The 12,560-nt window shown below is 42.5% G+C and overlaps 1 protein-coding gene across 1 annotated transcript in view; it reads right to left on the bottom strand.

The window, feature by feature from the left end:
• Positions 1–11,528, bottom strand: part of LOC308497861 (ryanodine receptor 3-like) — a gene marked incomplete at its 5' end in the record, with an annotated part of 55,131 nt that extends 43,603 nt beyond the window's left edge. The window contains 8 exons of the mRNA XM_081048955.1: positions 544–656; positions 1,115–1,246; positions 2,751–2,810; positions 3,116–3,286; positions 5,923–5,937; positions 10,304–10,396; positions 10,503–10,590; positions 11,518–11,528. Coding sequence (XP_080905081.1) covers positions 544–656; positions 1,115–1,246; positions 2,751–2,810; positions 3,116–3,286; positions 5,923–5,937; positions 10,304–10,396; positions 10,503–10,590; positions 11,518–11,528 — 683 coding nt within the window. The remainder of the gene's footprint in view (positions 1–543; positions 657–1,114; positions 1,247–2,750; positions 2,811–3,115; positions 3,287–5,922; positions 5,938–10,303; positions 10,397–10,502; positions 10,591–11,517) is intronic.
• Positions 11,529–12,560: the final 1,032 nt, after the last annotated feature.

Below are 12,560 nucleotides of genomic sequence, written 5' to 3' on the forward strand. Positions count from 1 at the left end.
TACAAAGGCCTCACGCCCTTGACGAGCCTCTTGGGACAGTGCCCTTTCTTTACCTTGAAGGCAAATACACTGTGCTAAAGGATTCTCAAGTTACATTTCTGTACCTGCTGAGGATAATTTTGATGCCATCCAAGTACCTGAACAGAGAAATATTGTTTGAGCTGTTGATGGAATGTAGGGTAAAGTATTTTAGAAAACAGTTCCCTTTTTCCAGGGCAGCTTTACATCCTCCAAGAATCCCACGCAGGTAAAACCAGAGAATTTCCATACGCTTCTGTAGCTGACGTCACGGTGCAAATCAGTGAGCTGAGGCAGGAATGGGGCACTAGGGAATCTCATCTGCTTTCAGTTTTTATGCTTACCTTGATTGCCTTAGCAGGCCATTATACTATATGCAGACTGTAATAGCTCCATGGGTGAAGGATTCCAATTTCTACCTCTTGGATCATGTGTGTCAGGGCCAAAAGAGAGCACATTCTGTGGGAGGATACCTTAATTCCCATCACTGGCTCACAAGCCAGAAGAAAATGACAGAATACTTACCTGGGCAGGTTGTAGAGAGGGGCCATCCTGAAACAGGCCACCACTGCCCGTTTCCGCTGCTTTGACAACAGTTTGTGCCAAACTGCCTTCTTGGACCTCAAAGGCTGCTCCACCTGAGAAGAAATCACATAGGTTGGTACGCATTAGGGTGACTGGGTGAAAGGAGGTTATCACCAGCAACCTGGACTTCTCAATGCTGGAGGAATGTTCACTTCTCAACTGTAGTCAGCAAAATGTACCCAGCAGTAGATGATTCAGTTTGTGGAGGTCTTAGGATTTTTTTCTTCTCCCAACTGCTTTTGGCTGTTTATTGCTTAATAGGAGGTTCACAAACGGGTAGGGGAATTCAACAGGTCATGTGAGCTAATGGTAAAAATTTGTAAAACACTGGGAGGGGAAAAAATTGAGGAGTCTGCTACCATGAAGCACCCAGATGACACAGCTGGGATGAAGCTTGCTCCTTGTTTTCTGTCTTACAAGGGAACTCTTAAGTAAGGCCTGAGTGTAGAGCGGAGCTCTGTATCCTCCAGGGTAGCTGGCTTGCTCAATCCTCAGGGCAGATGCTCCTTACCTGCTCCAGGTGGAAGACAGCTGCTGAAATTCTCTGCACACGCTCCACTGTCTTTTCTGGATTGGAAGGTTCTTCACTCTTCAACACATCCTTGTAGAGATTCAATTGCCACTTTACAGCTGGGTCATCAGACTGAAAATTGAAGCACACACATGAAATGAGCAGTATCCAGTATCTCTTTTACTGAAAAAGCCCGTTACTCCTAGCATGGTTCCATTACAATCAGGACTCTCCTCTATTATTGCCTGTCTCTTATTCTCTCTGTTATCTTCTTCTGGAACACTGTAGATGCTATGTAGGAACTTCTCATTCTAGCCCACATGTCCCTTAACTCTTCTGTTGCATTTTCCACCCCTTCTTTCTCTGTGCCACATTCTAATTTCCTTAAAGCATCTTTCAAACCACAAATTCTCTTTTCAACTGTGACTAGCCTGGTTTTTTTAACCCATAAATTGGATTTTGAATTTCAATGGCTATTTTTTATTTTTTAACTATGAGGTCTTTTTCAATAACATCATCCCTCTTTACAAAAAATAATGTCCAAGTCTTGATTTATGAATTCTATCACTACCTTTATCTCTAAATATTGTAACTGTACTTATTTTTAAATTTCTTTCTACAGTTCCTTAGGCTTGAATTCTTCCCTTTGTTGCATTTTCTGACTCTCTGGTAGTGGTAGATTTCATTTCACACTTTGTACTTTTTAAATATGAGCTTGTCTTCAGGGGAGTTTTATTTATTGGCATCTCAGCCTGTATTCTAGGGGGTGAAGACCTCCAAGTGGTTTCATGGTTGTCTTTCCAGAAGATTCATGTGTTTCACTGGTTCAAGGCTAATTTTATATAAGTTTCTTGCTCTGCATTTATGGACAACATGAATAATTAGGTCCTATCCTGTCTTCCTTTAAAATTATTGGAAAACCCAGCCCCTGCAATACATATCTGGTCCAGAGAACTCTATGAGTTTTCCCAACTGCATCAATGTCTCCTCAGTACTATGATTTAGTGTGTCTTCTTTTTTTCTGGCACTTGGGATTTCTTTTTACTGCCTTTTCTGTAGTATATTTTTTCTACCATTCCTATATGTTTGGGATGGAAACAAGAGGCTATTTATGTCAGCCTAGACCTCCACCTTGGGGCATAATGTATCTGCGGAAAGAGCAGTTCAGAGTTGCAGGCCTGGAAAAATATCAAACAGCCTGTAAAATGAAAATTAGTCTTTTTTATTATTATTATACTAACTCAGGTACACAGTTATTTTGTTTTCAAATCTCTTAGAGTAGGAGGTGCCAAAACTTCCCCCAGGTGTCCTTTTCAGGTGTAACAAGCCTCAGTCAGTAAATTCTGAGGCCTAAGCTAACCCCCTATGTCTGGATGTTGGTTCACACAGCGGGAGGTGGGAAGACATGCTTTACTGGATACCTCTTTGCATCCTTTTTGTAACAGCAATGGAAACAACAAGAAATTAAGGTAAAAAAATGACACAATTTAGAACAGAGAGCTAGTCCTACCAATTTAACACGAGTACTCTGAGACTGTTTTTAGGACACATTTTAGAAAAATGGGTAAATTAAGCAGGAGGATGACGCCCTGTGGCCAGAAGGAAGCCTGTGTGAGTTCTCTTACTGCTGCATCACCTTTTCCTGCAAGTGCAAGTTATTCCGCAGATGTTCCTTCACCTCTTCATCTGTGTCCCTCTGTGGAAAGAGATGTTAAATTTTATTCCTAGAGGTTACTGTGGAAATGTAAAGTAGGGTACAAGGATGTATGGACAGCCAATGGCCAGTTTGGACGGAATCTTTATTGAAAAAAAAAAAAAACAAAAAAGAAACTAGAGACTGTCCCAAAGCGCGTGCTAGCTCCCAAACCAGCTTTAAAGATGAGGGCATCTTGCCTCTGTGCACGTTGGTTTCGTTTCATCTGGCCCACACCCTCCACCCCAAGGAGCACTGGGCACCTGTCTTCACCTGACATGCTCCGCCAAAGCAGATGGGTGACTTACATAGCTGTATCGTGATTTTGCGAGGGAGATCAACTCCTGATCGCCTGGGGTGCACATATTCAAACCAATGGGCAGCATTTTCTTGAGTGCAGCCACGATGAGGGAGGTCTGGATGGAATACAAGTCTCCCCTCCGCTTTGTCTTCTTCCGTTCCTGGTCCTGTCCTCCAGACTAGGAGATGAGGTTGAAACAAAGAGAGGGGCTCAGTGATGCTGAAAGGAACTGCCTCACCTCCGAGGCAGCCTGCCTCCTTGTGGCCCTGCCAATACAGCTCAGGCCTTACCACATTTCAAAGGACAGTAAAAGGAGTGTGATAAAGACAACCAGGTGGCCTTAAAACTCCCCGCGCCCTCTCCTGTGCACATGCTCACAGAACCACGTGACCAGACACACACCGCCGACACCTAGAGTCTCTGCTCATTCACTTCCGGACCGAATAAACAAATAAACTGGCGTTTTCCCAAAAAGAAAGATTTAATCACCGACAAAATGACCCCAGAAAAGAACTGAGAATCCTGATGCTGGGGTGTCAATAAACATGTGAAAGAGCAGCTAGCACAGAACAGTTCTGTCCCAGGCTCTACCCTAAGGCAATGCAAGTTCTCCCAGGAAAAGGGAAATAAATCACCATGTAGAGCTGCTCTGAGATCTGACTGGGGGAAGTTGGGAGGGACTGGAACTCCCCAAGTCCCTGAGAATCCGCCGCCCTTTTGCTTACACTTTCTCATCCCTTGTAGGGAGAATTCATTCCGAGAAGAGTCCAATGCCCTGGGCTGAGGCAACCAACCAAGAGCCTCAGCATCTCTAAGACATGGTGAGGATTGGGGTCTGGGTTAGGGGAGGGGATTTCAAGGAGAAAAGGCACTGCAGTGACGTAATTCTCATGACATCAGACTCTGAAAGAGCAAAGCTGCCCACATGGTACCTCATTCACAGGACTCTGTCTCAGCTGAACGGGCACTCGCAGGAAGTGTGGGAGGGCTGGGTAACCAGAAGCAGAAAATGCAGTCAGGGAAAGAGAACTGGCACTCACTAAATTGCTTCAGCAGGTGCCCATGGAATGCTTGCAGCAATAATGGCAGCACTGCAGTTTACAATAAACCACCAGGCTCTAGGAGCAGCCGGGAGGCCAGATGCTTCCCCTGGAACTGGCATGTAAGACCAGGACCCTGGGCTGCAGCAGAATTCATTTGATAAGGGATTGGCTTTCTGAGAGAAGAGGAGGGTCAGAATTAACACTGCCTTGGGACTGATCTCTTTAATTACTTTCCAAAGTGTGAGGGAAGTTCATAATTATTAACGGACGCTCTTAAAAGGGATGTGATTTCTTTTACCCAGCTTGTGGTGGCTGCACCATCACGTGGTTACATCAGAGAAACCACAGCAAAGGCCCCGACCAGCAAAACCCAGTCTAGCCAAACACTGCCAGAGAATTCTACTGGTTGCAGTGACATCATGACCAGTGCTCCAAAATAGCAGGACAGACCCAGGGCAGTGGTGGGGGGGCAGTGAGAAATATGGATGGGGGCGGGGGTTAGGAGCGGAGGAGATGAAGGCGATAGGCAGTGGCTTCTTGTGTTCCAGAGCAAAGCAGAAAACTGGCTCACACAAAGGCCACAAGAATTCTGTCATTTCCTGAGCATTTGCAAGCTTCCTTACATGTTCTACCTCAGGTGTAGAATTCTAAAGGTTGTGCCTAAGGCACAACTCATTTATAGTCTAAATTACCCTTGAAAATGCTTCAGATCATTCATAAAGGATATAACTCAGTTTTACATATGTAAACTATGATACCCTGTACATATAAATGTAAAAGGTAAACAACAACATGCAATATACAATCCAGTAAATACACAAAATGTAACAACGTGGATTTGATAGACAACTTAGATAATTTTGTGCTCCCTCTCTCTTTTATTTGGCCAATCTCATGTTCTTCTAATTACAAATGCTGCATATATGATGTGACTCCAATGTACCTACGACTTAAAACATTTCTAATCTTCCCAACTACTCTGAGCTAGGAACAAGTCAGTTTTATAAATAAGAACATAATACTCAGAAAAGTTAAGTGACTTTTCTAAGGTCACACAACAAGTAAGAAGCTGAGCCAACACCCAAGGCTACCTGGCTGTGGCTCCATTTTCTTTTTATGAGAGCTACATGTGACCTGGTTCCTGCACACCCCCTTTCTTTGCCACATATCTTGGGGCAGTGGCAGCAGACACATATTAACGAAGAGATAGAGAAGTATTTCCAAGTAATAACCTGTATGGATCACTGGAAAATCGTCTCAGGGTTTATTCCACCATAGGCACATTTTATGCAAAAACTCATGGTTATCTACTCATTTCAAATCCTGAGGTTAGTCCTTGGAAAACTCCCTTTGAATCATGGGAGGCAGAAATGTATAGTGTGAAAGGCTGGGACCACTGACAGCAAAGAGGACTGTGACGCTCCCTGGCACAGCGGAGGAGTGTCTCCGGGTTCTCCAGCCTTGTCTGTGTCCCTCTCTCTGTATGTGTGCTGGCTGCAGAGTGGGCAGCTGGGGAAGGGAGCAGAGGTAGCAAGGAGACCTCGGTTAGGGCGAGGCTTGGCTGGCTTCCCCGGCTTCCCCATTCCAAGGGTGGGTAGGCCTACATTCACTTTTTGACAGGCAGTTGTCTTCCCTGAAGCAGGCCTGGGGGGCTTCCAGGTGGGAAATCCATTCTGTACCACCCCCATGGTGATCACAGTGCAGAGGGGCACCAGCACCTGGCACCTCTAATACTAGAACAGAAAAGACACGTCATGCATTTGACCTGTACCTTTACTTGCATGGCCTGTGTGGAAAGACAAAAGAAAAGAAACAAGGAGAAGAGTTAGTATAAGCAGGGTCCCAAGGCATTAAGGTACCATATGTTAGTCAGAGCTTCTTAGCCCCCGTTTCTCAGCCAACACAACAGAAATTCAATCGTCCTGGAAGCCAGTTGAACATGGCATGAAGAGTGAATGGGAGGTTAGGATGGAGGTTAATTTGGTCATAAGGACTTACACCCAGACCAAGCAATGTACCCCTTGGCCGAGGTCATCTCAGAGACCAGACTTCCGGAGTGGTCTGAAGATCAGTCAGACCCAGGTGATCTTCAGATCTGACCACCCATATGAATGCTTTAGTACTAAAGTCTTTCCCCTCCATCCTCCCTCGTTTCACCTGGGTGAGACGCAGACAATCTGCCATGTAACCAAAGACCCCAATTTTCTTCCTTCCTTCCACCCACAACATTATCACCTCCAGCTGATTTGTGATTACAAAAATATATAAATGTCTAATCTCTATGTTGTTGTACACCTGAAACTAATATTGTACATTAACTATAATTGAAAAATTAATTAAGAAAAAAAAGGGAGAAAAGATCTGAGCTAAGGGTCAACAGGTGTGTTTTTGCTAAAAGGTTTGCTAAAAAAAAAAAAAAAAAAAAAAAACTTCAGGAATATCCAAGGCGGTACAGGTTTCCCCCTACAGCCTGAAGGATGGAGCGTCTCCCTTCTTGTGCTGTGACCTTAAATATACGTTAGGGCAAAGGCTACTACACACTACAGGTTCTGATTTTATTCTTTCCTCACATCTTGCTAAGATTAGTGAACTCAGTGCATTTCCATTAATGTTGGAAGTGCTTTTTTTTTTTTAAAAAAAAAAGTTGCCTGAAACTTTTTATTTTCTAAACAGAAATTTAAGCATTCCTGTATATTCAAAATCATTTTGTTTCCCCCAGTAGTTTATGATCAAACAGATTATTTTATGTATGAACTTAAGGAAAAAACATAGGCTTTTAAGGGATGAGGGAGGCGAAGAGGGAGAGAGGGCACAAAGAGAGAGAGGGAGAGGGAAAAGGAGAGAGGGAAGGGAGAAAAGGAGAGGGAAACAGAGAGAGCACTAGAGTTGCACCAATGCAAGAGCAAAGGGAATAAAAATAAAAGTTAAAAAAAGGTTGGGTGGTCGGTCAGGAAAGAAAGAGGAGGAGAGGAGAGGGAAGGAGACAGAAGAGTGAGTAATAGGGGAGAGATTGGAGTAAGAGGAAAATTCACCCATGTAATTCTGTGTACCTTTAAAAAAGTCAAAGACATCGTCTAAACTTTTCCCTCTCCTTTTTCAGCACTCTGAAATCACTCATGGGTTGGAGAGGCTTTAAACAACCAACCACTCTAATATTTCCTGCACCACAACTCTTTCATTGTTTATAATATTGGTCAAGGAACTGGCATTTCTTGGGCTAAATACATTCTAACTTACCATTGCCCTCTGGGGAAGCTGCTGCCATTTTTCCAAGAAAACAAAACAAGTTCAAAAACAAAACAAAAAAACACATGCTCAGCTTAGTTACGTTTAGCTCAACATATATTTGCAAACCGGTGCTATATGAACAAAATATACAATGAGCTCTCCCAAAAAATATGCTTTAGCTGCCAGAAAAATAACACATTTTTAAACATGTTCAGTTAAACAAGCATGAACAGTGTGATCCACTGTGTGTGTATGTGTGTCTATGTGCATATTTTTTCTGCTATCTTTCCATTTGCAATGGCAAGTGCAGTGTGTGTAGCCATGCACTCCAGTACACACATCTCTGCAATGGCTGCCATATGCACTGAGGTCAGTTTCATTTATACGACACCAGAATTCAATTAAGAGTGGAGATAAAAGCAAGCACAAGTGACAGGTGACCATTCCTGTCACGTAGCAGAGAGAACCTCTAATTTCAGGGAGGCAAAGGGAAAGGAGATTCAATTGATAATAAGAAAGAATAGCCCCTCCCTGGCCTCTCACTCTGCAGTTACACATCCAAAAGCTATCAGAAATGGCTATGTTGCTGTTTTGGAAGAATGGTATCTCTCTGTCTGAAACAATGCACTACATTTATGTAATATTATTTCATCCGAGAGATACAGTTTGAAACAGAACATCCTAGAGGAGGCAGGTAGCAAGCCCAACCCCATTCTACAGATTGGTAAATCGGGGCCCAGAAGAGGTAAGTGAATGATGTCAAGGCCATACCTCCAGTTAACAGTTGAGCCAAGGGTAGAACTTAGCTGCCTTAGTCTCTAGTTGTATTTACTACTACGCTTTGACTCTCAACTGAGGCAACAGGAACAATATAAATATTTGTTACCCTGAGGAGCATGGCAAATATTATTTAACATCTAGGGAGTAGCCTCATGTCCATTACACTGTAACTTTTTTTCTACCCTGTGAGGCTCAGAAAAAATTAGCATACAATGTCAATGGAAATGAAATGAATGCATTTGCTCCTGTAGACTAACCTTATCACCAGAGGAGATGCAAAAATTCTGTACATGACCATCCTCTGACAAGACAAACACACCCTTTTCCTCATTCAGAGATGTGAATGAACATAATTTCAGGTTAGTTTGTTAGTAGGCTGGTCTTGAAATGTCACTTTTTTGTCACCTCATCTTTTTCCAAGTGCAAACCCAAGGACCCTGAATATCCAGGGTTGAGACTCGTCACCAGAGGTTTGAGATGTCTTTGCCATTTCTGCTCCTCTGGGATCTGAATCCTTATATTAGAGTCATTCCCATTGCTTTGCTGCCATCCGCTGACAATGACAATGAATGCTAGCTGGTTCAGTCATGAGCCAATGGATCTACTCCAAGTTGAAGGTAGCACAGAATCTGCCCAGGATTTATTCAGGTGAACGGGACCAAAGAAGAGCTTGTGATGGCTGTAAGAAGACCCTTCAGAGGGAATTTAAGATAAATGTCCAGGGAGCAGGAGTCTGAAAAATCCTACCTTACGTACCTCACATGAACAGTAGATGTGTATGCTAAAAGTTGAATGCAAAATGGATTTTGGAAAATCAAATAAAAGTTATCTAAGGCACAAAAGGATCCACCATAAGTAAGGTTCCTTTGCAGCAAAGATTCCTCTTGAATGTGAATAGATACTCCTGATCGCCCCCCTTTGTATGTGCACAATTTTATTTATCAATCTTCATAAAGCAGTGTATACTATATTCTACACTTTAAGAGTCCATTTTTGGGTGCTGGAAGAAGTGTTAGTGTCAACATAGCTAAAAGTGGGAAGGGCTCCAGAGTTCAGAGTGAGTGCAGCTGACCAGAGTTAGCTACATGTGGTGAACCTTTGAGTGCTGATTTTTGGTGTCATACCAGACCATTGTCTGCAGATCCACATTATAGGTCTTCCATCCTAAATGGTTATTTGGAAAGATGCCCAGGGGGCTTCACTGCAAATATGACTGCTATCTTTCCTGAGCGGTCCCCATGGACACCCCACGTTCGAATTCCTCAAAGGCAACACTGTACCAGCAATGAGATGCACATCTCAGGTACACATGTCACTTATACTTGACATACATAGTCAACCCTCATTGAGGCACACTTCTCAAGAGAACCGAAACGAGGGTAAACCCTACAGCTGGTAAGAAAACATCACATTTAAGGAAGCCTTGCTTCTGTGTGTACCCCTGAAAGAGTGCGTCTGAGTATTTGCTCCAATCAAAACAGCTAATCTCACTGTGCAGAGCTGACCTAAGAGGAGCTGGGAGGCCAGTTCTCCCTCCTGCATTCCTGCTTCACGCCTCCCTCTAGGTGTATTTTCCCACACAGATGTTCAGTATGCCCTTTTTCAAACATTTCCTGTGGGAAGATGGACAAATGTTTGGGTTTCTGAATGCAATCGCATGGAAAATACACAGAAGGCATGAAGAGGTCAGCACAGCTGAAATAAAGCATCTATCTAATGGATGTTCGAGATAGGAGGAAAACAAGTATACTTCTAATGAAATCTTCAAAGCAAAGTAATTTCCTCATAGCCAATCAAAAGGTGACTCCAGCCACATGTATTTTTGTAGCTCTACTACATGGGAAGTAGTACCATTTTAAAACTATTGACAGTAGCTTTGGTTTTGGAGACCTCTCAAATGCCTTAGGCAAGTTTTGACACATAAACTTTTTGACGTACAAGCCACTATTTATTCCTAAAAGGTTTATGACCATGCTTATTTGAGGGCAATGTCTTCCAAGTCATTCTCAAAGCAACAACAGTAGAGACTGTTGGTTTTGGTGGTTTGACCTAAATGCAGCACGGAGCTAATCCCTTCATACATCCAAAACACATCGCTTAGGTCAAGGAGGAAGAGTCTTTGGAATTGATTTCTAAGGACTTACCTTTGACATCTTGCTTTTGCTGTCTCCAGTTAAAAATGCCAAATTATTAATTTCATTCTGAATCACAAAATTTTGCTCTTCCCTCTTGAAGTTCTAAGTGGGGGTGGGGAGAATAAAGAAGCAAACGTTACAAGACAGTTTTCCAAGGTCTGTACCTTTCACAGCCATCTCTAAATCCGGGGCCCACTTGTGTCCTTACATGAGATTTACACCACAGGATGAAGAGCTCTGCCACCATGCGGAAGAGCTGGTCGGAATCAGCATCCGGGCTTTTGAGCCAGTTAGATCTGAGTTGAGAAGCAGAGGAAATTCAACAATGATTAAAACAGTCACACTCACTGAATATTGGATGCACATATTTACCCAGATAAGACTATACTCCCATGAGAAGGCAATCATCAGAGAGACTAAAGACCAACACATTCCTTCCATGCTTAGATAGAGGCATGTAATTGTAGATATTTTTGAAGGACCTACAATAATCATTTCCATGTTACCAAAGCATTTAAGGATTATCTTAGCAAACAGATGAGCAAATCAACCTTTCAAAATCGTCGAAGGTAGGTGTTTTTCTTCTTTAAATTGATGACGTGGTTACAGTTTACACTCTAAGTTTTGGGGAAAGCATTCTTTACTACATAAGGCAGGCAAAACTAGGAAAGTCTTGGTCACTATGACACCTAATTTTGTCATTGTGAAGCCTCTGACATGCTCAGCACTCTATAAACAGTTCAGGCACCACCCTTTCTCCCTAAAAGCCAGTTTTAAGAATGAAATTTATAAGACAATATGTTTTTCACTGTTAATTGAAGTGCATGGGCAGAGATAAAACATGGTTTTGAAATTCCCTATAAATGGGCATTACTCACTTTTTTTAAAAACCAGGCTAGGTTAATAAACTTCACAGTGATAGCAAGAAGGCTAAATTGCAGTAGAATTCTGTCAATTTCTAAGTTATTTTGCCCCTAAGTATCTTACACAGTTGGATTAAATATTTTGAAAGGGCTGGGGGAGTTGGCATTTTCAAATATCTGCATAGAGTCACATAGTAGAAATTAAATGGTCTACTGATTTTTTTAAGTTAAAAAATACTTTGGCTCTCATGGATGGTCTGAAAAACCCTATGTCCCTTGGTGCATGTAGGGCAATAGCTATCAAAAGCCAGTTCCCTAAACCCCAGGACATCAGACTGAATTGCCCAGAGCAGCCTGTACCTTTTGCCCATTTATGGAGAGCACCAGGCTAAGAGGAAAGGTAAAGACTCATGAGGCCAAGACTACTTTTGGATCCCTTTCTCTTCTCCTGAGTTCCTGCCTCAAGGATGGTCTTATCTAATCTTTCTTGTTTTCTCCCTCAACTAGTCTTTCCTTTATATGGCAGACACTACAGGTTGTTTACCCAATACTCATTCTCCACTCTTTCTTGGGAACAAAATCCCATTTTATTCAGGGCATTGCACCCTGCTGAAGATCACATTACCCAACTTCCATTGAAGAATCTCCAGGTAACTAAGCTCTGATCAACGAGATGGAAGTGGAAGGTGTTGGATGGGCCTTCTAGAACAGCTCTCTAAAAACATAACTGAAGGTGTCCTTTTGCCTTCTTGCTACTTTCCTGCTTCCTGTCTGGAATGATAATATGATGGCTCAAACTCTAATTGGCATTTTGCATCATAAAGTAACTTTGAAGATGGAAGCCAACGAATGTTAAGGATGGAAAGACAAAGGAATGAGGGTCTCTGAAGAGCAGCAACCATACTGGTCCTGGATTGAATATCTTTGGACTGCTTTTATGTGTGAGACTTAACTTCTAATTTTTTTAAGCCATTGTAATCAGGTATGCATTACCAGAAACCAAATGCAATCCAAACTTGAGGCTTGAGATTGGTATTTCTTTTTGATTTCTCTCATATTGATTTTTCAGGAGCACTTATTCAGGGTCCAGTGTCAAGTTTTATCAGAACTGCCAGCTGTTCATTCTTTAGTGTTTTGGTTTAAACGAGCTTTATACATTTGCACATGCCGAGTGGGAAGAGGCAGGGGTCATACCCTACCCTACCCAGGAAAAGTACAGCCACAGGGAGTGCGAGTAGCAGGAGCAATGAAAACAATCTTGGTAAACATTTCCTCACAGAAGAAAGAGGATTTTGATCTCTTTGCCTTAGTATGGGAAGGCAGTTTCAGCTGAATGAATTTTGTTTTCATCACTCTTCTAAGAGACACTTCTTTACTCTTTACCTCTAGTGAAGTCCTTTTTT

This window comes from Rhinolophus hipposideros (genome assembly GCF_964194185.1).
Source record: "Rhinolophus hipposideros genome assembly, chromosome: 5".
Classification (NCBI taxonomy): Eukaryota; Metazoa; Chordata; class Mammalia; order Chiroptera; family Rhinolophidae; genus Rhinolophus; species Rhinolophus hipposideros.